The sequence below is a fragment of the Delphinus delphis genome, chromosome 6 (assembly GCF_949987515.2).
Source record: "Delphinus delphis chromosome 6, mDelDel1.2, whole genome shotgun sequence".
In the NCBI taxonomy this organism is placed as follows: Eukaryota; Metazoa; Chordata; class Mammalia; order Artiodactyla; family Delphinidae; genus Delphinus; species Delphinus delphis.
The window spans coordinates 104,812,637-104,839,950 of record NC_082688.1 but is presented as its reverse complement, the minus strand read 5'-3'; the positions used below and the strand labels follow the sequence as shown (position 1 = coordinate 104,839,950).

The 27,314-nt window shown below is 38.5% G+C and overlaps 1 protein-coding gene across 3 annotated transcripts in view; it reads left to right on the top strand.

Annotated features, from left to right (window-relative positions):
• The window catches only part of FBXO16 (F-box protein 16), a 57,084-nt gene that overhangs the window by 13,545 nt on the left and 16,225 nt on the right, over nucleotides 1-27,314 (top strand). For 2 of the 3 annotated variants that reach the window (XM_060013609.1, XM_060013610.1), the window contains exons 3-7: nucleotides 180-215; nucleotides 9,215-9,421; nucleotides 13,994-14,158; nucleotides 18,163-18,395; nucleotides 23,938-24,040. In XM_060013609.1, coding sequence (XP_059869592.1) covers nucleotides 180-215; nucleotides 9,215-9,421; nucleotides 13,994-14,158; nucleotides 18,163-18,395; nucleotides 23,938-24,040 — 744 coding nt within the window. The remainder of the gene's footprint in view (nucleotides 1-179; nucleotides 216-9,214; nucleotides 9,422-13,993; nucleotides 14,159-18,162; nucleotides 18,396-23,937; nucleotides 24,041-27,314) is intronic. The other variant, XM_060013611.1, reaches the window with a different exon arrangement.

The window sequence follows — 27,314 nt, the reverse complement described above, 5'->3', positions numbered from 1 at the left end:
ATAAATATTAAAAAAATATAAGTAAAGTACCTTTTCAGGTACAAAATCTGTTTTATACTCAGTAGATATAATGAAAAGCCTGTCAATATTTATTGATACTTTAATGATGTCTTTTTTGTAATGGGTATTTTGAACCGTGAAATATGAAATCATTCCATTCTTTTTTTTATTTATTGTAGGTATTTGAAGAAAGAAGAGCTCTGCTTGGAAAATGGGTAACTATTTAAAGTATACTTACTTCTCAGTCAGAAAGGGAAAGACAAATACCATATGATATCACTTATATGTGGAATCTAAGGTATGGCACAAATGAATCTACCTACAAAACAGAAACATACTCAGAGACATAGAGAATAGACTTGTGGTTGCCAAGGGGGAGTGGGGGAGGGAGAGGGATCGACTGAGAGTTTGGGGTTGGTAGATGCAAACTATTACATTTAGAATGGATAAACCACAAGGTCCTACTGTATAGCATAAGGAACTATATCCAATCTCCTGGGATAAACCATAATGGAAAAGAATATAAAAAAAAAGAATACAGATATATATATGTATAACTGAGTCACTTTACTGCAAAGCAGAGATTGGTACAACATTGTAAATCAACTATACTTCAATAAAAAAATAATTAAAAAAAATTAAAAAGTGGGACTTCCAGTGATTAAGACTCCATGCTTCCACTGCAGGGGGTGTGGGTTCAATCCCTGGTCGGGGAACTAAGATCTTGCATGCCAGGTGACACTGCCCCAGAAAAAAAAAGTATACTTACTTCTATATTGTGTTATGTTATCATGGAGCCCAAAGAATTCAGTTTGGACATAAGGTAATGAGCCATTGTTCATTCCCTCAGAAGTCTGACTGGTACTTTCTGTATGTATCAGTTAAGGTTCAGTCAGAAAAAAAGAAATCATGCCAGTTATTTTAACAGACATAATTTAATAAATAGAACTGGTTAAATAAATACCAGAAGACAGAAAAGACAAAAAGGGAACACTGAGGTACCGTGGAGCTAGAGATGCAGGAAGTAGCTACCACCAGCTTCACTGATACCTCAGGAGCCCAGGGAAAGGACTCTGGAGCTGGGACCATCCCTGTAGGGGACGTCTACAGAATAAAATAGAGGATATCATGGCCAGCTGATTCTGCTATATCTGAGGAAGCATGATGGTTCTGGGAGTGTGGAAAAAACAGGATTCAGGAATCAACTGCTACTGCCAGGGTGAAGAGCTAAGGTGATAAGTGCCAGGAACAGCAAGGAAACAGAAAGGAGTGAGGTTCTTCTCCCTCAGTTTCCCTCTAGTGACCCCTCCCCATTGGCAGTATTTAACAGGGAGCCCGCCGTCAAAGGAGAAATTTGGTTTGTGGAGCCCTAGCCTTCCATATTCACAGAATATGGGGTGGGTTTGGATCTGAGAGAGGATAGCTTAGAAACCAGCACAGCTCCCCCACTTAACTCCTTAGCTTCCATATACACCCCTCTACATATACTTAAACTTCCAAAGGAACGCTGTAACAACATGCTTTTACCTAACAAGATATGACTATCCTTAGCACAAAGACTTTCACACTCTTCCTCAAAGGAAACACAGTCTCAGTGACTATTGTCCATCATGATCAAAGTCCCCATCTCTGAGCAATGCGTACTCCTCCTCAAATTCCTCTGCAGTCTCACCTGATAGTCTCTTCACTTAAGAGAACTGAAAACACGGCTATGCAAAAACTTGCACTTTTAGGTGAATAGTCTTTTGGACCTTCTGAAGTTTTAACCGTGTGAATGTTTTTAATCGTGTGACTGTATTACCTATTCAAAATAGTACTAAAATTTTATAAAATAAATTCACTAAAGGGACTTCCCTGGCAGTGCAGCGGTTAAGACTCCGTGCTTCTAATGCAGGGGACATGGGTTCAATCCCTGGTCAGGGAACTAATATCCCACATGCTGCACGGTGTGGGCCAAAAAAAAAAAAAATATATATATATATATTCTAAAATAAATTCACTAAAAATTAATTTTAAAATACTGCAGTCTAGCTAAGTTTTTCTCATATTCTATTTATGTTTTAAACTAACTTTGCATCTGTTACCAGAAACTTAAAAAAGACATTTATTTAGAATGACTGTATTTGCAGTCATTCCACTTACTACCAGTGGAAATCCCTAAATTAATATAACCAGGGCTAATGTTCTGCCAGTGCTCAGTGGTATGGCTGACCAGCTACTGTCTGTTTTGATTGGTTGTTAGCATTGCCAGTTGTTAAATATTTTCAATATCACCCTGGATGAAGTTCAAGGTCTTCAAACTTTTTAAAAGATCCTGTTTATTCTTTTCTTTTACCATAACTAATAGAAACATATATTTGCAAAGATCACTAATTATCTATCTACTGCAATTGGCTGAACTACAGGGGGTAGGCATGGTTCTATCATACTCCTTGTTACACATTCCTTGATGCTATCAGACATTTAATAAATATTTTCTAAATGATACTCACTGGTTTTTCTCTTTTGCCTAACAACAAACTTATTCCTTAAATTCACTAGATCACATAGTAATCTTTATACCCCCATGAAAGCTACATCAATTAAGTTTCAAGGGGATATTTCCAATTTATTTTATTTTATTTTATTTTGCCTTGCCCTGTGGCATGCGGGATCTTAGGTCCATAACCAGGGATCAAACCCATGCCCCCTGCAATGGAAGTGCAGAGTCTTAACCTCTAGACCGCCAGGGAAGTCCCTCCAATTTACTTTAATTCAGTTTCCTCTCTCCATTTTAGTTTTTAGGGTTTTTGTTTGTGTACTTTACAAACAACATTAAGAGATTGATAACATAAGAAATGCATTTTCCAAAAAAAGAAAGGAGAAATAAGGATGTCGATTTAAACATAACATTACTTGGGATATTCATTGTAGGGACTAAGTATTGGTTTTAAAGGTCCATCTAGTATTAGAAATAAAGTCATTTTTTAAAACAATCTGGATAGTAAGAGGCAAGATTTAATATGAGACCTATTCAATGATAAACAATTCAAAAGTATTTTATATTTAGCCATAGAATGTCATTTTTGTTCATACATTTGCACATGGCAAATGTCTGATGTTCTGTACAGTTACAAACAAAATGATTGAGAGAAACTGAAAAAAAGCTCTTCAACTTTGCTGTTCCATGCTATTACTTAATCTGTTTTCTCTTAAATCTTCTCTGCCCTTCAATCCCTGTTAGAAAAGGCAACTACTTCCCAATGGACAGAAAACACCAGCAGAAGTATTTCAGCTGAAAAGATAGTATTTCAGACTTTTTCTCAGCTTCTGCTATGTTGTTAGAAATAATTGTAATGTTATAAAGAATTTGATTAAAGTAGATGGCATCACTTTTAACTTGCTGGAAACAACCATAATCAGAGTTAAAATTCAAAAGAGAAACAGGAAAATATTTTGCAAGTTGCTTGATAAAGATTAATATCTGATGAATGGATAAAGATGATGTGGTGCATATATACAATGGAATACTACTCAGCCATAAGAAAGAGTGAAATAATGCCACTTGCAGCAACTTGGATGCAACTAGAGATCATCATACTAAGTGAAGTAAGTCAGAAAGAGAAAGACAAATACCGTATGATATCACTTATATGTGGAATCTAACATATGGCACAAATGAACCTATCTACAAAACAGAAACAGACTCATAGACATAGAGAACAGACTTGTGGCCAAGGCGGGAGGTGGCAGGGAGAGGGATGGACTAGGAGTTTGGGGTTGGTAGATGCAAACTATTACATTTAGAATAGATAAACCACAAGGTCCTAATGTATAGCACAGGGAACGATATACAGTATCCTGTGATAAACCATAATGGAAAAGAATATTAAAAAAGAATGTATATATGTCTATAACTGAGTCACTTTGCTGTACAGCAGAGATTGGCACGATATTGTAAATCAACTATACGTCAATAAAAAAATTGAAAAAAGATTAATAGCTGAGATATATAAAGTTACTACAAATCAATAAGAAAAATACAACTACCCCTACAGAATAATGGGCCAATAGAAGAATGAGAAATACACAAAAATATATGTGGCCAATAAACATGGAAACTATGTTCTTTTTACTAAAATTAGAGAAATGCAAATTAAAATAATGAGATTCCCAACCCTTCTCTTGGTCTATGGGGCAAAAATTGAAGAGATAAATAATATCCAGCGTAAGTAAGCATTCATTGGGGAGTAGTAGGATATGCTTAAAACACAATTAGAGGGAATGTAAAATAATAAAGACTTTTTAAAGACAATTTGACAGGATCTATTAGAATTTTAAATGCAGAATCTTTGAACCTATAATTCCACTTCTGTTTATCTGGACTAGAGAAATATAGACATAGGACATGAAAAAACGTGCACAAGAATATTGCAGTGTGTGTAGGCACGTGTGTGTGTGTGTGTGTGTGTGTGTGTGTGTGTGTTTTGGAAACAACCTAAATGGTATCAGTAGTATATTGAATAAGTAGATCATGGCATATGTGTACGTCTATGAATGACTGGAGAAAATATCATGCTCTGAAGTTCATTGCATATCTGGACGTTTATGGCTATATTTTGTTTGTTTTTAAAACTGTTGTGTAGTATTCCATGGGGTGGGTATACTCTAATTTATTTAACTGCTTCCCTATTTTTAAAAATAAATTTATTTATTTAATTATTTATTTTTGGCTGCTTTGGGTCTTCACTGCTGCGCATGGGCTTTCTCTAGTTGTGGTGAGCGGGGGCTACTCTTTGTTGCGGTGCGTGGGCTTCTCATCGCGGTGGCTTCTCTTGTTGCAGAGCACGGGCTCTAGGTGCGCAGACCTCAGTAGTTGTGGCATGCAGTCTCAGTAGTTATGGCTCACAGGCTCTAGAGCGCAGGCTCAGTAGTTGTGGCGCATGGGCTTAGTTGCTCCGCAGCATGTGGGATCTTCCCGGACCAGGGTTCAAACCCATGTCCCCTGCATTGACAGGCAGATTCTTAACCGCTGTGCCACCAGAGAAGCCCCTCTATTTTTTTTTTAATTTTATTGGCGTATAGCTGATTTACAATGTTGTATTAATCTGCTGTACAGCAAATTGATTCAGTTATACATATATATATTTTCTTTTCCATTATGGTTTATCACAGGGTATTGAATATGGTCCCCTGTGCTATACAATAGGACCTTGTTGTTTCAACTGCTTCCCTATTGATGACTGTATGTATACATAAATACATAGAATCGCATGAACATCAAACTGTAAACAGTGGTTATTACTGGGGAATGGAGTGAGATTTGATGGGAAGGAATAAAGAGGATTTTCATGTTTAATTCTGCAAGTACCCATCTGAAACTTTTAAAACAATAATGTATTCATGTTTTTATTGTGAAATTAAGTGTTTGATAATAAGATTCAGAAACTCAAGCAGATTGAGATAATATAACCAGTAAGCAAAAAATAACAGGCCTCTGTCTTCATCTTGCCCCTCACTCCCCAGGAACTTTCCTTGCTATTCAGTGTAAGATGAGTGGCACTGACACTCTAGCCACTGTCCTCACTTCCTGAAAGTGCAGCAAGAATCGTTGTAACAACTACTCTGAAAATAGGATTTTCACAATTCTATTGTCAAGAAAGCCCTATAAAAAGGCATTAAAAATAATTATAAAATATAATATGATATAAGATAGTATAGCATAATATAATATAGCATAGTGTCATATAATATATAACATTAAAAAGGAACTAACTGTGAAGTGAGGTACCTACCAGGATAGGAAAGTGACCCTAGCTGCTCCCCAGTCTCACACATTAGATCCCTGGCTACAATGTTATGGCTCTTCTTTCTTGAGAGGTGATGCAAGAGATGTTGGGATGGCTACACACTACCATATGTAAAATAGGTAAACAACAAGGACCTACTGTAAGGCACAGGGAACTATATTCAATATCTTGTAATAACCTATAATGGAAAAAGAATCTGAAAAAGAATCTATCTATCTATATATCTATATCTATATATAGATATAGATATAAAAAACAATCACTTTGCTATACACCTAAACCATTGTAAATCAACTATGCTTCAGTTAAAAAATTAAAATTAAAAAAAGAGATACTGGGAGATTACCAAATTCCTGTACAGTTAACTCTTCCACAGATTATTTACTTTTTGGATTATTCCTAGCACCTTTTAAATTCCAAAGGGATTTTCCCCAACTGTTCAGCATTCTTCTGAGTCATCTACCCACCTTCAATTGGTGGGAGTTCAAGGAATGCAAATGAGTTTTCTTTTAGCCTAAATAAACACAATTAGAAAGGAAAATCCCTCAAGGCAAAGAACACCAATCAAAGCCAAATATAAATTATCTTTGTTGTAATCAGGGAAATAAATGAGGAACCAATGTAATGATCTTTTTAATCTCTAGAGGAAAATGTTTTAATGTTTTCTTTTATAGATTTCTTCAGCATTTTATAATCCTAATGTTCTCTTATATTCATTCTAAATCACTTGTTCTTCAATCTGAGCTCATTCTCTTTTTGTGGGCATCCAGGAAAGTAATTGAGCTAACCTCAGTCATTCGAAATGTACTTCCCGTCCTTGTCAATGTACAAACCTGGTAATTTTATGCTTTGTAATTTAATTGTTTGCATATCTATTCCTTTTACATTGATTTACCCCACATACTTATTATTTTTAACATCACTGTGATACTTTATAATATTAACTGCCATGACTACGAATCATGCACCATATTAGGAATTTTATACATATTTTATTTAATCCTCATGACAATCCTGCAATTTAGATATAATTATTCTTAATGTGTAAATGAAGAAATTAAGAGGTTGTTAGTGAGACTCAAATGGCCTCATTCCCAAATCCACCATCCATCCGTAATGCCATACTTTCTCTTATCATGCTGATATATTAGTTTGCTGAGCTGATCCACTCTTGTTAGGCATTTGGGGTTATTTCTGATTTCTTGCAGTGCTAATAATATCCCATAAAAATTATTTTGTAAGCATAATCATCCTGGGTCCCCACGTAGCTCAGTTTCTACAGAGCCACATAGCACTGCCCAAAAGTAATTTTAAAAATGAATACCGATATTCATTTGGTCTCTCAAAGAAAAATCACAGGGGATCCAATTCAAAACTCATAACAATACTTCCCACATCTGCTTCCTTCATTCCCCAGTTCTCTCACACTCTATAACTGCTGCAGAGGCAATTACAGTCTGAACCCCTCAAACTCCCTACAAGCCCTGCAGCTCTTCTATCTCTGTATGCCTTCCCGTTGGCTCTTTATTTTATAGATCAAAGCAGCTTCTTGGGCCTGACCCTTCTCCTGGCCCTGGCCATTCTGGCCCAGCTTCTCTATATTCATTCTAATAATCCAACCCCAAAGGAAAGAAGTCTCATTTTATGGGAGTTGAAAATATGGACTGTGCAGAAACAAACATAGAAGAAATCTGGGAACACTCACACGTGAATATATTTTATTCACGTATTTGTAAGTTAAGGTTTTGGGGTTTGTTTTTTTTTCATTTTAGGATTCCCCATCCCCCCAACCCCACCCCCTGCGCATGAATTATAGTCTCCAAAGTGAGATTCATGGGTCACTGAATAGATCTGTAACAGTGAATAGTTTTAATCAAGAAGTATTCCTACTAATTAAAAAGATACATCCTATGATTATAACGAAGTTGACTTGTCATAAGGCTTATCAAAAATACATTTTTACTTTATATGCCTTTTTAGGTGGTCAGTGTATTTTATGATTACAACTAAAGTTTATTATAAAATTCTGATTACTTTATAATAACGAATAAACCTCTATATGTTAAATGCAATAGTATACAAAATACAAGTAGCCCCAAACTTCCCTGTTTTCTCTTCTCTAACGGCCTAAAGAAGAAGAGAGATTTAGACCCTGGTAGTGGCCCCTTCAGCAGCTAGGTGTTCCCCTAAGAGGCTTTCTTTTGGTTTTGGCCAGCCCTCAAGTTCTTACCTTCTGATCAGTCACTGATCTTGGGACTGGTTTGGGGTTATCTCTGAGGAAGATAGTGACGTAACCAAAGCTCTTGTTTGGCATGCCCCAGATGGCTTTGGCATCTCCTTCCTATCTCTGGCACTTTTTTCCCAGGTCCCCCTATCACCTTTTCCTTTGCAATCATATCAATCATTTACATACTAGTAGAACTTTAACCCTGTATATTCCCCTTCTCAGGGATATTTGCTTGCTATACCTTATCTCCGATTGTGAACACAAAGGTTCGTTTCTCATCCTGGAGTTTTAATCACTAACGAGTTAATAGAGAAACTGTTGGGGGAGAGAGGCTGCCCAAGTGTCTTCTCTTGAGGTTGTACAGACGGTCCCGACTTAGGGTGATGCAACTTAGTGAATTTTCGGCTTTATCATGGTGCAAAAAGGATAGACATTCGGCAGAAACCATATTTAAAATTGTAAATTTGGGGGGGTTTTTTCAGGCTAGCTGTGTGCAGTAGGATATTCTTTTATGATGCTGGGCAACCAGCAAGCCACAGTTCCCAGTCAGCCACACGATCATGAGGATACACAGCGAATACACTCACAACCTTCTGTACCCAGACAACCATTCTGTTTTTCACGTTCAGTCTAGTATTCAATAAATTACATGAGACAGTCAACACTTTATTATAAAGTAGGCTTTGTGTTAGATGATTTTGCCCAACTGTAGGCTCATGGAAGTGTTCTGAGCACGTTTAAGGTAGGCTGGGCTAAGCTAGGATGTTTGGTAGGTTAGGTGTATTAAATGCATTTTCGACTTACGATATTTTCAACTTATGATGAATGTATCGGCACGTAACCCCATCAGAAGTTGAGGAAGATCTGTATTTTATAAGTATATATATTCTCAGTTTATGAATACGGCCAGCTCTCAACTTACTGTTTTTATGTAACTCCAAGTTTTGAGGTCAAGTGCACTTCTGTGTCCACACCCCAGTCTTGCATGGGCTCACCCACGCAAACATGAGAAAGGGCAGATAAATGGTAAAACGTGGAATTTACTAGCTAGGGAAAGAAATACATGCTATTCATTAGGAATAAATTACTAAACTCACTTTCTATGCCATTCTTATCTCTTCTTTTTACAATGCATCTCTGGTGTCAGACTAAACCTGGAGCTTTTTAAATTTTCTTTTCCTTTTTTTTTTTTCCCCAGTTTGACAAATGGACAGACTCTCAAAGGAGAAGAATCCTGACAGGGCTGTTAGAACGCTGCTCCCTGTCACAGCAAAAGTTCTGCTGTCGAAAGCTTCAGGAAAAAATTCCAGCAGAAGCTCTGGATTTTACTACCAAGCTTCCAAGGGTGTTATCTTTATATATCTTTTCTTTCCTGGATCCCCGAAGCCTTTGTCGTTGTGCACAGGTAAAGACAAAGAAGCGGTGTATGGCATCTTGTAAAGACAAAACGCTGAAACTTGAGGAAAAAAAACAGCACGTACACAAAACCAAGAAGTAGATGAGATGCTCAGTATGATTAGTCTGTACAGTTTGAATTAACCCTCATCTCCTTTGTGTCTGACTCTACATTTAGTGCTCAAGAGCAGGAAAAAGTGTAAGACACTACTAAGTGTCCACAAAATAGTATTAACTAGCTGGGGAAACAAATACACATGTATGTAATGGTTCATCAGCAGAATAATCTTATATTGCACAGCACAGAACTACAGTAAAATCCCAAACTGTAGAGTGCAGGCCATTCATAAATAGAAAAGCTTAAAATAAGGTGCTCATGCAATAATTACAAAAGAATATGAGACTAAAAGTTTTCAGAGTGGGCAGATGTGCTCCCAGGGGTGAGGTTGGGAAAGGATCTGACCATTATTTTCTTACAAGCAATTCCATGGTGTATTAAAGTATATTATTTAAGATATAAAACTGATAGTCATTTTGTTGATTCTTTTCATAGTCTAGTAAGACCAGAAATTACCTGTTACTTTGCATTCACATACATGTAACATGGTAACTTTAGTTTTTAAGATTAAGAAAATGAATGCAGTAGGATATATGAATTATTCAATGAATGGTGTTGAGACAATTGGGCAGCTATCTGGAAAAAAATTCTAGAAGGATAAAAGATTGATATGAAATTAAAGGAAACCACTAAAGTACTCAAAGGAGGGAATTCTCTGGTGGTCCAGTGATTAGGACTCCGCACTTTCACTGCCGGGGGCCCAAGTACACAGGGAGAAAAACAAATGGCCAGCAAAGAGCTAATTTCCTTATTTTTTAAAGAACTACTATAAATCTACATTAAGCAAAAAAAAAAAACAACCCAGCAGAAAAATGAGCAAAGGAAGTGAACAAGTAGTTTACAGAAAGAAAAGCAGATATTTCTAAAATATGTAAAATGTTTAGCCTCATTATCATACCATCTTTCATGACTCAGATGGGTTGAGTCATATTTTTTAATGATACTATTTTATATTGGTGGAGGTGTAGGGAAACAAGCACTTTCATATATTGTTGGTAGAAAAATTGATGCAACCATGACGGAGAACAATTTGTAGCATTCAATTTTTAAATAAAGATTCCCTTTGCCCCAGCAGTTCCACTTCTTGGAATTTGTCTGATGGGCATACTTCAACACATGCAAAAATTATGTCTGTGTAAGAATATTGCAACATAGTTTGTAGTAGCAAAATGTTGGAAACAATGGAAGTGTCTGCTAATAGGGGACCGGTTGCAACCATCTCCACAATATATCATCAGTGAAAAAAGCAAAAGTGCAGAGTTGTCCTACCATTTTGGAAAGAAAAAAAAAGAGTACATCCATATCTGTTAATATTCTGGAATGACACACAAGAAGCTGGTAACAATGGTTACATCCAGGGAGGGAAGTGAGTGGCTAGATGATAGGGATGAGAGAGACTTCTTTTTTACCGTGTGCCCCTTGGTATCTTTGGATTTAGTATTAATGTACACATATTACTTATTCCAAAAATGAAACAATTTTTTTTAAAAAGCATAGCGGGGGCTTCTCTGGTGGCTCAGTGGTTGAGAGTCCGCCTGCCCATGCAGGGGACATGGGTTCGTGCCCCGGTCCGGGAAGATCCCACATGCCGCGGAGTGGCTGGGCCTGTGAGCCATGGCTGCTGAGCCTGCGCGTACGGAGCCTGTGCTCTGCAACGGGAGAGGCCACAACAGTTGAGAGGCCCGTGTACCGCAAAAAAAAAAAAAAAAAAAAGCATAGCGGGACTTCCCTGGTGGTGCAGTGGTTAAGACTCTGTGCTCCCAATGCAGGGGGCCCAGGTTCGATCCCGGTCAGGCAACTAACTAGATCCCACATGCATGCCACAACTAAGGAGCCCACCTGCCGCAACTAAGACCCGGCACAACCAAATAAGAAAATAAATAAATAAATATTTAAAAAGAAAAAAAAATCATAGCATTTAAAAAAAATACAGTTATTTATTTATTTATTTATTTATTTTTGGCTATGTTGGGTCTTCGTTGCTGCGCCCGGGCTTTCTCTAGTTGCAGCGAGCGGGGGCTACTCTTCGTTGCGGTGCATGGGCTTCTCATTGCAGTGGCTTCTCTTTGTTGCAGAGCACTGGCTCTAGGCATGTGGACTTCAGTAGTTGTGGCTCGCAGGCTCTAGAGCGCAGGCTCAGTAGTTGTGGCACACAGGCTTTGTTGCTCCGCAGCATGTGGGATCTTCCCGGACCAGGGCTTGAACCCGTGTCCCTTGCATTGGCAGGCAGATTCTTAACAACTGCGCCACCAGGGAAGTCCCCAACATAGCATTTTAAATGCCCAATAATAAGAGAGTATCATACAGTCATATGATGAATTGCTATGCAGCTATTAGAAAACATGTTTTGGAAGAACAGAGATGCTTATTATGTGTAAAATGAAGAAAGCATTATTTTAAATTGTATACAGAGTTTCCCAGTTTTGTTTCGTATATGCCTAGGAAACAGATGGCAAGGAAAACAACTCTACCAAGTTGTTAATAATGGTCATCTCTGATTGATGGGGTTATGGGTATTGTTTTTCTTCAAGCTTCTCAGAATTTTCCAAGTGTTTCACAATGAGAATGTTATCATTCCAGGGAGATGTTATTTTAAATTAACTAATCCTCTCATCTGTGTGCACCATATGTCAGTCTTGCAAGATTTCAGCCTCGTATTTTATTCCCAGAATTGACTGTGAAGCAGTTGTTCTTCAGCTAGATTTAAAGTAAACAGTAAAGTCATTGCACCAAAATGAGCTTTGAGCTGTTTAAAAATATGGTGGGGGATGCTTTATAGTTTTTTGTTTTGTTTTGTTAACTTTGTGTCTTTTTTTTGGCTGCATTGGGTCTTCATTGCTGCGCGCGGGCTTTCTCTAGTTGCAGTGAGCGGGGTCTACTCTTCATTGCGGTGCGCGGGCTTCCCATTGCGGTGGCTTCTCTTGTTGCAGAGCACAGGCTCTAGGCGTGCAGACTTCAGTAGTTGTGGCACGTGGTCTCAGTAGTTGTGGCTTGCTGGCTCTAGAGTGTGGGCTCAGTAGTTGTGGCGCACGGGCTTCGTTGCTCCTGGCATGTGGGATCTTCCCGGACCAGGGATCAAACCTGTGTCCCCTGCATTGGCAGGAGGATTCTTAACCACTGCGCCACCAGGGAAGTGTCTGTCTTATAGTTTTGAAAGTTCTTACCTACCCTTCTCCTCATTCCTGTTTAGTTTAAAAAACAAAAAACAACGAAAAGAAAACTTTATTTACCCCGGTGGGGGGACCCCCAACTTAAATACCCAGGTCTAAACCAGATCTAAGGTTCCTCTTTTCAGAGGAAAAGAGTGAGAATTGGGCAACTTTTCTCCCCATCCCCTCCTTCCCAAACCTCACCTCTCGATTGAATTGAGTTAACTAACCATACGGAGATTAAGGTCTGTGTAGTTTCATGTCTGGTTGAACAAAGTAGATGTGATTTCTGTTTCTGCCCTCAGGGCTCTATCAGATCCTCTAAGCTTTTTCCTCCTTCCAGCTCCTGAACCTGTCATTACTTCTAATTGTGCCCTCTCCGGCATGCCTCTCTCCTGCACGTCTCATCTTCAGCGCGTAAAACAATCCTAGACATGATAGGACGGAAGGAGGGAGGAAGAGAGGGATAGATCAATGGATGGATGGGTAGCAAGTTCCATTATAGAGTGTTCTGCTTATTTGGGGGACACTCAAACATTATTCATTATATAGATAATCTTGAAAAATAGGCCAGTTTTCCAAGGATGAAACTTGAGTTTGAAGGTTAGCTGTCATCTTTGCAACTCTTGATAAGAGACATAGAATGCCTAGTCTCAACTTTATATATGGACTCGACTCTAGTTTCTAACAAGACTTACTCAATACCTGGAGTAAATTATTGTAAGTGCTACTACACATAATAGGGTCACCTCCACTATTTGCTGGCTGTGTAGGATTGACACTAAAGCTATGGAAATGGAATGTATAGAACAAATACTTAATGCTCTATTGAAACTTAAAGGCTATTTAGGACACTCCAATATAGTATTAGCAATGGTGTTCCCTTTATAAAGTTTATATTTAGTTAAATCATAAGAATGGAGGGAAAAAAAGGAAGCATATCATGAAAAGAATAAGCAATGTGCCAACCGGAGTCTCTGTAACTTTCATATGGAGACCTTCAGGAACCTTTAGGAAGTTCCAAAGTCTATCTGAGCCTCAGTTTCCTCATTTGCAATATGAGAATAATAATTATACTTCCCTCCTTAAGTTGCTATGAGAATGGTTAATAGGTGCTCAATAAACATTAGTTGACTCTGATTCTAAGTCTGAATTAACATTAAAAAAATCCTTCTGCCTGGCTAGGCAGCACTTTAGGCAGTAGGTAACTAAGCTGTGATTTGGTGGAAAGGGACAGCTCAAAACCTAGAGAAAGTGAGCATGTAAACTGAATAGTTTTTGTTTTGTTTTTTTTAAATTTTTGTTGTTTTTCCAGGTGAGCTGGCATTGGAAGAACTTAACGGAACTGGATCAGCTCTGGATGCTCAAATGTTTACGGTTTAACTGGTACATCAATTTCTCTCCAACTCCCTTTGAGCAGGGTATATGGAAGAAACACTATATTCAAATGGTGAAAGAACTCCACGTTACCAAGCCCAAGGTAAATTTGGGGAAAGAAGCAACAAAATTACAAACATCCACTATGTAGGAATGCTTGAACTAAGACTAAATGATCAATCTTGAAGTTGGGGAAGGCAGTTGACTCAAAGGAAATATACTATCGATGTGACTTTAAAATTCTCCTTTTCTGAGAACTTGATGGCGCTTTTCAAGGTATCCATGTGAGTTGAGAACTGTCACCTGACACTGCCAAACCACAGTTCCACCCAGGTTAGGACTGGGAGCTCCTCACTCTTCAGATTCCTGGATTTCTGTGTCTCTGGCGCCTATACCACAGAGTTCTGACACTGGGATTCTGGGGGAGTGTGCTGTCCTTATTACCTATGGCTCATCCCACTTTACGTAACTGATTCAAATTGTCTATGATTCTACCAGACGAGCTGAAGTTTATTTTTGTATCATTTATAAAGAAGAGTTTTGCAATAAATTAGTAATTACGGAAGGGCATATGGGCATGTTAAAGTTCTTTTTACCCTACAAACTAGCAATGTAAAGCATGTACATATAATCATAAAAAGTAAATAATCTGAGCATAATATTTTCTAGTGGTTTTGCATGCATTATAACCAATGTTTATGTTCATTCTTGTAGTCAGTTAATTAGGTAACTTATGGGAAATTTTTATGAGCTTTTTCTTTATGGCATGATCTAATATATACTTACGGAGTTATGCAGTTTTGTACAGTAGATGAGTTCCTGAAAAATTATGTGTAAATTAAAATTTTTTAATCATTTTTTAAACCACAGGGGTTTTCTGTAAAAAAGCTGCAGTGAATCCTTTTCTAATTGAAGAATCCGTTTGAAATATGAAGCGTCAGCTCCTGAGCTATTTAGCGTGCTCATTTAGGTTTCGTTCTATTGTTTGCTCGAAGAAGAATCCATCTGCATTTAATAGAGTAATAAACTATGCATAATTAATATTGTTATAGTTGCAATGATAAAACTAGTCTTTCTGAGTTCAATAATTGGTGTTCTCCATGAGGATTTCTTTAAAAAAGAAATTTTTTTTGTTTGTTTTTTTTTTGCGGTACGCGGGCCTCTCACTGTTGTGGCCTCTCCCGTTGCGGAGCACAGGCTCCGGACGCGCAGGCCCAGCGGCCATGGCCCACGGGCCCAGCCGCTCCGCGGCATGCGGGATCCTCCCGGACCGGGGCATGAACCCGCGTCCCTGCATCGACAGGGGGACTCCCAACCACTGCGCCACCAGGGAAGCCAAAAAAAGAAATTTTTAAACTGAACTGGTAGACAAGTTATTTAAAAAATTACAATAGCTATGACTTTTTATCAAAACACTTTTCTTTCTTTTTTTTTTTTTTTAATTTATTTTTACTTTTGCCTGCGTTGGGTCTTCGTTGCTACACGCAGGCTTTCTCTAGTTGCCGCGAGCGGGGGCTACTCTTCGTTGCCGTGCGTGAACTTCTCATTGCGGTGGCTTCTCACTGCGGAGCACAGGCTCTAGACATGCAGGCTCAGTAGTTGTGGCTCGCGGACTCTAGAGCGCAGGCTCAGTAGTTGTGACACACAGACTTAGTTGCTCTGCGGCATGTGGGATCTTCCTGGACCAGGGCTTGAACCCGTGTCCCATGCATTGGCAGGTGGATTCTTAACCACTGCGCCACCAGGGAAGTCCCCATGAAGCTTTTCTTGACTCTGGTTCTCAATTGTAGGCAGGAAATGGCATTCAATGGCTGAAGCATAGGCTGGTCTGAGGCAGAGGAGAGAAAAGTGATTAACCAACTTGTAGAATGAAAAAAGGTTTTGAGTGTTATATACAACACTGACTTTAATGCTTCGTCTTCAGCAATAACTCTTTCTCCACAAAATATTTATGCATAACTATATTTTAAAATAATGAATAGTTCTGATGCAAGAAAATTGCCACATCTTTGCTTAGTATTAAATTTCTGTAGGTAGTACTTTTTAATATACCAATTTTAATACCAGTTCTACATAAACTCTTTCAGAAAATAGAGGAAGAGGGAACGCTGCCCAACTCATAACCTCTATACCAAAACTAGATAAAGACTTTAAAAGAAAACAAAACAAAACCACAGACCAATACCCCTCATGAACACAGACATAAAAATCCTTTAAAAATATTGGCAAATTAAATCCAGTAATATATAAAAAAAGAATAATAAATGATGACCAAGTGGGATGTATCCAAGGAGAATAAATTTGGCATAATATTCAAAAATCAATCCATGTAATTCACATAATAAAAGAGAAAAGATGTATGGTCATTGCAATATATGCAAACAAAAGCATTCAAAATTTTTTCAACATTCACGATTTTAAAAATTCTCAAAAAGACTTTGGGTAAAGGGAATAAGATTTTTGTTTACTTAACAGAAAAGTCATCAGTTTTTCTTTATTACCTATTCTGTTAATGGGTCAAATATTGTGTACTTTTCAGAATTAATGACGCTTATTTATATATAGTTAGTAGCATGCACGCCTAAATTTTCTTCCCTGAAATTGCTTTTTATTATCATGTATTATTTATTCCCAATGGTGTTAAACAAGACCTCTTCCAGCAAAAACAGACAGATTTCATTCAAGATGAACTCAGAGAAATGAAATGAACGTCCATTTTATTTACTTTTTTTATTTCATTTTTTTGTCTGCGTGTCTGTGTGGCTTGGGATTTTAGTTGCCTGACCAGGAATCGAACCCGAGCCCTAGGCAGTGAAAGCACAGAGTCCTAACCACTGGACCACCAGGGAATTCCCTGAATGTCCATTTAAAATGAGATCTGCACAAAATATTGAATACTAAACCAGTAATGAGCTATCAGTTATATAAATGTAAAATGTCTTCTTACTCTATTAATTGCAATCACTCACTAAAAGAGTAAATATTTATTAAATACTGTTATGTGCTAGGTGCTAAGAGTACAATGGTCTTAACCCTGCTTTCTGGAAGCCTAGTCTAGTGGCCCAGGACACAGACAAGCAGATAATTACAACGTTGAATACTAAGTGCTATCTGGTAGTAGAAATATATACAAAGAACAGTTGAAACAAGGATAAGAAATTAACCGACTCTGCTTGGAGAGACTGGGGAATTTTTTAATTTTCACAAACAAGTCAAGCAAACCAATTTACTGAGCAAAGCTTCCCTAATCTCTTAAAGAACAAAAATTAAACCTTTAATGGCTTCTCAGCATACCACTACCACTTCCCTTAGGCTACAACCACATAAAAACCTTATGAATTTTATACACAAAAAATAGATTTTCATTTGGGGCAATTAAAGCAGAAGTATTCAGGGCTTCCCTGGTGGCGCAGTGGTTGAGAGTCCGCCTGCCGAGGCAGGGGACACGGGTTCGTGCCCCGGTCTGGGAAGATCCCACCTGCCGCGGAGCGACGGGAGAGGCCACAACAGTGAGGGCTCATGTACCGCAAAAAAAAAAAAAAAAGCAGAAGTATTCTTTGCGAATGGCTGAAGTTTTGATAACTGAAAAAATCTATGAAGTCTACCCCTACATAATCGAAATTGTCTCTGTTTTAGGTATACTTAGGGCTGGGGTACTTTTTTTAGAATGTGTATATTTTTATGAATAAATTAACTGCAGTAGTGGAAAACTGTACAATGATATTGTAGGAGAGGGGACAGTCCAGGATAGAGAGATTCAGTGTGTGGACTTGAAGCAGGATAGTCCTGGATTCAAATTCTGACCCTGGGTCAATACTTACGTAGTAGTAGTGAGCAAATTAATTAGTTTATCCTATTTCAGTTTCCTGTTCTGTAAAATGGGAGTCGTTACAATTACCTTTTAGAGTTATTGTGAAGGTTAAATAAAGTAATGCATGAACACTTCTGAGACAGTGCCTGGCACATAGCAAGTAGTCCTGGGTTGGTGGCTGCTATAATCATCGTCACCGTTATCATTGCCATCACGGTGATGATGATGTTCTTTGTTTTACTTCTGTTATTATTATAGTATTTTGGGAACAGAAATAATTAATTTTCTTCTTCTAGACACCTCCAAAAGATGGGTTTGTGATCGCTGATGTTCAACCAGTTACAAGCAGTTCTCCAGAGGAAAAGCCATCCCCTTCATCAGCTTTCCGGTCCTCTTCCTCTTTGAGAAAGAAGAACCACCCAGGGGAGAAAGAACTCCCACCCTGGCGATCCTCTGACAAACATCCAACTGATATCATTCGCTTCAATTACCTGGACAACTGTGACCCCATTGAGCAAAGCTGGCAAGGGTGAGAGTCATGCCCTTCTCCACTTCTTTTGCTTTTAGAAACAATCTACTGACACTTCAGTCTATGAAAAGATGAAAACAGAACTTACTGTGAAATACAAATGCTTTTCACTACGTAGAAGCAAAAAGTAATTGAAAAGTAAATGAACCATTATTGGTAAATTTGTCCGGTTCTTTAGGATTTGTTTGCATTTTGTAGCTGTAATGCTTTCCTTACAGCTTCTTTTAATATTTTAATACCTCAAATTCCAATCCAGTACCATAAGGTTCATTCTAGTCTTTTCCTTTTCCTTTTCCACAGTTGTATCTCCCTTCTGTGACAGAGGGAGGGATATACAAATATGTACATCTCCATATACATATCTCCATATATAATTTTGATTATATATTATATGTACATATATAATTTTATATAAAATGTATTATATATAGTACATACACAGAGTATATATTTACTTAACAAATTCTGAAAGTAATTTCAGAATTGCTAACTCATATCATTATCGAAACAAATCTAACTAGAATTCAATATTTGTTTCTGGTTCTTTTTGCCTTTAGCCTGGGTATATACTCATACTACTGTGTTCAAAAGTCATGTGGGTTCTTTTCTTTAAATATCCCTTTCCCCATGTGAGTATGTTACGTGATTCTAGAGTTAAAACTATGTAAAACTATACAAAAAGCATACAGAAGGTGAACTCAGAGAATCACCCCCTCCATCTCCTCCACTCTACCGCACACTCATCTTTTCCACTCCATTCCCACTTACAAATCTCATGCGTTTCTGGTTTATCCTCCCAGTGTTGCTTTTTGCACAACGTTGCAAAATATGCCATTTTTCAACTCTCTGATCGGCAAAAACTTTAAAGTTTGTCAATATATTCTGTTGGTGAGGCTGTGGGCCAGCAGGCACCCTCATACACTGCTGGTGGGAATATACATCGGCGCAAACCTTGTGGAGAAAAATTGTACAGCATCCAGCAAAAAATATCTGTATTTATTTTGACCCAGCAATCCCACTTCTAGGAATCAACCTTGAAAACACCAAAAGTACGTCAGCACAAGGATATTTATTGCAGTATTGTTTATGATTTTGAAATATTGGAAATAACTTAAGTGCCCATAAATAGGAGAGTGTTTGTTGAATAAACTATGTATGGTCCATTCACACAATGGAGTATTAGGCAACTGTAAAAATGAATGAGGAAGATCTCTATGAACGGGTAAGGAGTGATTTCCAGGGTACATAGTTAAGTGAGAAAAACAAATTGCAAAAGAGTGTCTCTAGTATCCTACACATAATGTAGAAAGAAAAGAGAGTAAGAAAATATACATCTGTATGTACATATGTATCTGTTCATTTGTTAACACACACACACACACGCACGCACACAGGATAAACAAGAAATTAAGGAAACAAAATTTGAAAATGTTTTAATACATTTTTCATAGTTTTAGGTTCTATTTCAACAGATTAACATCAAGGCAGCATAAGATAGTGACGATGTACAGGCTCAGGGGCCATACTGCATGGGTTCAAATCCAGACTCCCACACTTCTAGCTGTGTGACCCTGGGGAGTCCCTTAACCTCTCTGTGCCTGTTTCCACCTCTGTAAAATGGCAATAGTAGTAATACCCAAGTCATAGGATCACTGTGAGGATTAATATATGTAGCATGCTTATAATAGTGCCTGACACATAGTAAGTAAGCATTTTTTTTTTAGTAGGATGGCTTCTAAAAGGATATTATTTGGCTAAAAAAGGAAAGGGTAATCCCAGAAGGCTTGATGACTTAGGAACATTCAAATTACTTTGGGGTCCTTTGGAGGTGAGATGAGAGTGGTATCCCTAATTAAGCAACAATTGAGCTCTTTGAGAGCACAGACTATGCCTTACTCGTCTTTGTTACCACTGACTATCATTGCAATACTCATTAAATGGTGGATTTCAAAGGAAGTGTAGCCTTTTGATTCATGAACTTCACATTCATCTAGTTGTATCAGAAAAAGTCTAAATAGTTTGCTGATAATTTAGAAAGTTCGAGGGGAGTGGTGGGGAGACAAGGTATAAAACAGAGTTTGAAAGAAATACTACTGTTTACATTTAAATGGGTGGAGGAGAAAGATACTTATATACACATTCATATTTTTATATACATACAATATCTCGGGAACAAACACAAGAAACTGATACTACCATTTGCCTTCAAGGAGAACGTTAAGTTGGAGACAAGGATGGACAGGAAAGTTTCACTGTATATCCTTTTGAACTCTTGAATTTGGAACCACTGTGAATGTATTAACTGTGTGTTGGTCGGTGTATCCCTGAGGATAGTGTCTAAGTTTGTATGTGGCCCTTAGTCTGGACTAGGTTGGTAAATTAGAGAGAGGCAAATTTAGTTACCTAGGCTTATGAATGGTACATTAACCTGAGAAAAACCAATAGTCTCCTGAGTTTTCTGTGAGACTCAAATACTATTTGTGAAAGGCAATAATTACATTAAATATACTTAACACTCCAATTAAAAGGCAGAGATTATCAGAATGGGTAAAAAAGGCAAAAACCAACTATATGCTGTTTTACAAGAGCTACACCTTAAATACTAAGGCACAGTTAGACTTAAAAATAAAGTGGTAGAAAAAGATGTACCATACAAAGAGGAAGCATAAGAAGGCTAGAATGACCGTTAATATCAGTTAAAATAGACATAAAGACAGAGTATTCCCAAACAGAAAGAGGGACATTTCATATAATGATACAGGGATCTATAAACTAAACAGAAAGACATAACTGTTGCAATGCATATGTACGTAATTACAAAGCCTAAAGGTACAGAAAGCAAAAACTGAAAGATTTTAAAAGATAAACACACAATTCCACAAACATTTTTTTTCAAGTGCATGTGCTACATTCACTAAAATAGACCAGATGCTTGAACTCTTCCAAGAGTCAGTGCTGTAGGGGGAAAAAAGAGGCGGGGGAAAATGTTCTAGACATAAGAGACATAACAAACCAATGCAGTTGGAATCTAGGCAGGATCTGGTTCAAAAAAGAAAGACTATGAAGGGCACTCGGGTTAACTGCAGAAAGTTAATATGGACCATATATTAAAATGACATTAAAGAATTACTGCTCATTTTCTAAGGTATGATGGCACTCGTGTGGTTAGGTAGGCAAATGTCTTTACCTTAGGAGATGAGTGAAGTATTGGGGAATGAAGTGTCTGCAATTTACATTTTTATGGCCCAGGGGAGGGGAAAATATATATACACATACACAGAGATGAAGCAAAAATAGCAAAATGTTATCAGTTGTTGAATCTAGTTGGAGAGTATATGGGTAATCACTTTACTGTTCTTTCAACTATTCTGTATGTTTGAAATTTCTTAAATAAAAGCTGGTGGAGGGCTTCCCTGGTGGCGCAGTGGTTGAGAGTCCGCCTGCCGATGCAGGGGACACAGGTTAGTGCCCCGGTCCGGGAAGATCCCACATGCCGCGGAGTGGCTGGAACCGTGAGCCATGGCCGCTGAGCCTGCGCGTCCGGAGCCTGTGCTCCGCAACGGGAGAGACCACAACAGTGAGAGGCCCGCGTACCGAAAAAAAAAAAAAAAAAAAGCTGGTGGAAATTTTTGAAAATTAAGTATCAGAAAATATTTGGGCAAAGCTGGTCTTTTTTGGTTTTGTTTTGTTTTTTGGCCGCGCAGCTTGAGGGCTCTTAGTTCTCCGACCAGCGATTGAACCCGGGCCCCCTGCAATGGAGGTATGGAGTCTTAACCACTGGACCGCCAGGGAAGTCCCAATAAAACTCTTTATAATGAAAATTCAAATATATGCAAAAGTAAAGAGAATAGAACCTCTTATAACCACCATCCAGCATTAACAGTTTCCAACACATGACCTGTCTGGTTTCATTCATTCCTCACCCACTCGGCTGTTCCCCCTGGTTACTTTGGAGACAAATCCAAACGTCATATTATTTCATTCATACATATTTCAAGGCCTCTCCTTAAAAGATAGACTCTGTCTAAAAATCATAAGATGATACCATATCACTTCTAAGTCAATGAATGATGCCTTAATATAATCAATCAAGAATCAAGTCGGTTTTCAGGTTTCCTTGAATGTCTCATAAGGGTTTGATATTTTTCAACAGTTGATTTGTTTAATCAGGTTCCAAATAAGGTCTACATATTACATTTGGTCCATGTGTCACTTAAGTTTTGGGGGGTTTTTTGATCCATAGGTTTCTTCTCTGCCCTCCTTTTTTTTCCCCTTGCAATTTGTTTATTATAGAAATCAGGTCATTTACCCTACAGACCTTCTCATCTTCTGGTTTTTGGGGACTGTACTCCCAGCATGTTCCTCTGTCTCCTGTACAAGTACCAGTCTTCAGATCTGGAGGCCTGAGTATGTAATGCTCAGGTACTTCCATCATGAGGCACATGGTTTCTGTTTGTCTCTCTTTTTGTGATGTTAGTGGCCATTGATGATCATTACCTTAGTCCATTATTTTAGGCAAACTTTTTCTGGAAAGGGCTGAACAGCAAATACATTAGGCTTTGCAGGACATATCTCTGTCATAACTGCTTAACTCCAACACTGCAGCCTGAAAATCGCCATTGACCATATGTAAGAAGTAAGAGTGACTGTGTTTCAGTAAAACTTTATTTACAAAAACAGGCATGAGTCTGCATCGGCCTCTGGGCTGTAGTTTGTGGATCCCTACTTTGTCCTATTACATACAATAGTTTTAGAAAACAAATATTAGTATTAATACAAACAACAGGATTGCTGAAAACAGTTTAAAATTTCTTTGCCTGTGTTTTTGTCCTTAGGATATATTCTACTAAGACTATTCAGACAAATTACTATGTTAAAGTCCCACGAAGTAATTCCTTTATGTGGGGTAATGCCACCAACTGGAGAGATAAGATCATTTGTTTCATTTTGTTTTTAGATTTTTGGGAATTTTCTTCCTTCATTTTATTTTATAATTTTGATATGGTTCCAAAGTCAGATACACAAAACAAAGTGTATTTGGAGAAGTCTAGCTTCTGTTCCGACCCCTCCATACTGTTCCCTGTTCCTGACTGGAACACAAAGGAATCCTGCTGATAGGTAACTAGTTTTCAAAATGTCGTGGTGCAGTCCTTCCATTTAAAAATATATAAACAAATACACACACACACACACACACACACACACACACACACACCCCTTTCTGAAAGAAATGGTGTCACACAATACATACCACTTTATCCCCCTTTCTTTTTTCATGTAACAATATATCCTGGAGATCACTCCACAGTTATATAAAGAAATATTCTGCCTTCCTTTTTACAATTCACAGTCCTCCATTGTGTGGATGTGTCAGAGTTTATTGTACCCATTCTCTATTGATAGATATTTGGCTTGTTTCCAGTTGAGTGAAGACAATCTTTTAAACCACAGGTACAACAAAATCAAATGGACAAACAGCTATGCCAACCACCAAAGCTTTAAAATGATATTTATAATTTTTCCAATGCTTTCCAATTTACAGAAGAAGGAAAAGACACGAAATGACCCCAGATTTCAACCGACAGTCACGTGATAAGAAAAATAAATCACAGGACAGATCTAAACTAGGAAAAGCACAGTCACTGGTAAGTATTTCTTACAAAAGATTCCCCAACATGATGTTAATGATAATTGCTGGATCTCTAATCCTATTTGCAGGATTGAATTTGGTGTTTTTGTTTGTTTTAATTTTAAAAATTATTTATTTATTTGGCTGTGTCAGGTGTAGGTTGCAGCATGCAGGGTCTTTGTTGCAGCCTGCAGGATCTTTCGTTGCAGCGTGTGGGCTCAGAAGTTGCTGCGCGCAGGCTTAGTTGCCCTGGGGCATGTGGGATCTTAGCTCCCCAACCAGGGATCGAACCCGCGTCCCACGCATTGGAAGGCGGATTCTTAACCACTGGACCACCAGGGAAGTCCCCGAATTTTTTTTTTTAATCAGAATCATCAAGTGGTGGTTTAAATCCTAGTCTCTGACACTGACTGACTAGCTGTGTGACCTTGAAGATGCCCTTTATTTTATCTCTCTGAGCCTCTGTTTTCCCACCTGTTTAAAAAAAAAGAGAGAGAAAAAAGCTTGGATGAACTGATGTGTATGAATCTGCTTTGAAAACTGTACAATGTAAAGGGAGCATTATTATCATTGGTTCTTTCTTCTTCTGTGAGTCCTTTGGGGTGGGGGGAGGAGAGCCTATAGAAATTTCTCTATAGAAATTACTTATCTGTAGAGTGAAGGTTCCACTAATCTAAGAAAAAGGCATGATTTCCATAGCTTTCCTGCCACCAATGGAACATGATTATAAAAGTGCATTTCAAATAACTTCAGAAAAAATGAATTAAGAATTTTCTTTTCTTTCCCTAATTAAAAAATAGCTAACTGACTACCTAATAAAAGTCAGTGATTATGACTAGGGAGCATTATTATTTCATAGCAGACTTTCCCAAATTGTGGTTCTGTACCCCCAATAGATCCCTTTCAGCACATATGAGAATCTTTGGAGAAAAGTTGAAGGGAATAAGGGTGGAATAAACAGTTTCTATTAGTAGTAAACATTTAGAAAAAGGCTGCGGATACACACTCAAGGAAAATTAATATAAAATGGGTGTCATTTGGGAGAGGAATAAGTGTGTACTCGTGAATAAATCACTTTTATAGTTTTCCTTTAAAGCTCAATTACTTTCTGTTTAAATGCATTTTCAAGTGTTATGTTCCAAAAAGAGAGATGAGCTTTTTAAGATAGGGTAGTCTGTATTCTGAGGAGCCAGTGTTGTTGGACTGGGTGAGGCTTATCACAGACATATGTACAGATGCCCAAGGGAATGGGGAAGCTTAAAATAGAGCAGTAAAATTGTCAGTGAAAACCATTAATTGAGAAAAATAACTTTATGAGGCTTATCACCCAAGCCATTCAGGCATGCTTCTGCCTAGTTCCCTGGCCCCTCCTAGGCCAGCAGTAGAAGACACATCTGGGGGAGAACAGGGAATTTGAAGGAAGATAAAAGTTGGTGATGTATGCTTACAAATTATCAGCACAATCGAAGCTTTCTCTGGCTTAATAAAAACAAAACAAAAATCAAAGGCTAAACAGAAACCTTCCCTCTGGGTTTTTGATGTTTACCATCTGGCACACACTAGCAGGCCTTGCTTAAGTGAAAATAGTCATAAATTAACAACTTCAAAAATTGTGCTAATTAAAGCTGAAAGGGAAGCCAGGGCAAATTAAACAATGATGGAGAACCATTAAGCTATTAATAAGTGAAGTGTACAATTGTATCGATCTACTTGTATTATTTCTGTAAATATGCTAATTAGAATCACTATTTCTGGGGACTTCCCTGCTCGTCCAGTAGTTAAGGCTCCGCACTTCCTCTGCAGGGGGCGCAGGTTCGATCTGTGGTCGGGGAACTAAGATCCCACATGCCTCACGGCGAGGCAAAAAAAAAAAAAGAAAAAAAAGGTTAAAAAAAAAAAGAGAGAATCCCTGTTTCTGCTTAGTTCTGAGGAGCACAAGGCATAATTAAACCCTCCAAAAGTGAGCTAGGATTTTTGACTCTGTAATGGTGTCCGTGATAAGCCTGCTGTTTGGACCACAGGCTGCAGGTGGCTAAGGCCCCCTCCTCCCGAGGTGCCAGTTTGCCCCACTGCCCACCACATCCCTCAGAGGAAAAGAGCAACTTCCTAGATGAGGCAAGGTGATTGTGAAAATGAAGAAGTAGTGGCAGTGGGGCCTGAGAGGAGAGGAAATGGGTATTGAGGAAATTCAATTAGGGGACATAAGAAAAGTAGGGAGTAAATAAAACTCCAACAAATGCAGGTGTAGAGAGAGTGTGGTAGACACAGCCTGCGTGTGATTGCAGTGGAGAAAATCCCGTATTCATCAGATAGAAAATCCTTGCATCATTTAGACAGGTTTATCTAGGAAGATTCAGGAGGAACTCGAGAAACAGGTGACTAGGCAAACTTAGGGGAACACGTTATAAAGCCAGGATGAGAAGGACAGATCACCAAAGCCCAGGAAGGACCTGAGGCCTGAACACTGGAGTATTCCTTGCCCCTCTAAGTGGCAAAGGGGTATGTGATACTTGGAGAAGTTAAAGCTTTGTGAAATGGAAGGGTTGGGGACTTCCCTGGTGGCGCAGTGGTTAAAAATCCACCTGCCAATGCAGGGGACACGGGTTCCAGCCCTGGTCCAGGAAGATCCCACATGCCGTGGAGCAACTAAGCCCTTGCCCCACAACTACTGAGCCTGCGCTCTAGAGCCCACGAGCCACAACTACTGAAGCCTGTGCGCCTAGAGCCCGTGCTCCGCAATAAGAGAAGCCCCCAACTAGCCACAACTGGAGAAAGCCCGTGTGCAGCAACGAAGACCCAACGCAGCCAAAAATAAATAAATGTATTTTTTTAAAAAAAGTGAAAGAGTTGGAAGGAAAAAAAAAAAGTGCGGATGTAAAGTACAAAGAATATTCCTTAGGCCATCTCTCCAGGGCGTGGCTGTCAGGCCACTGAGACATTTTCACTTTTTGCCTGTCATTACTTAGAGCCTTCAAATGTGAGAGTTCTTCCCCATATCGGAAACATTCTCCAGGAAACAGTTTCAAATCCACGTATATTGCTGTGAGTTGGTGATGTTTTCTATTATCATCAGGTTTGCGTTCTCAAAGCCTGCCCCTCACAAGGGTACCTGATTTCCCTTTTTTTTTAAAAAAAAAAAATAAGTTTATTTATTTATTTTTGGCTGTGTTGGGTCTTCGTTTCTGTGCGAGGGCTTTCTCCAGTTGCGGCGAGCAGAGGCCACTCTTCATCACGGTGCGTGGGCCTCTCACTGTCACGGCCTCTCCCGTTGTGGAGCACAGGCTCCAGAC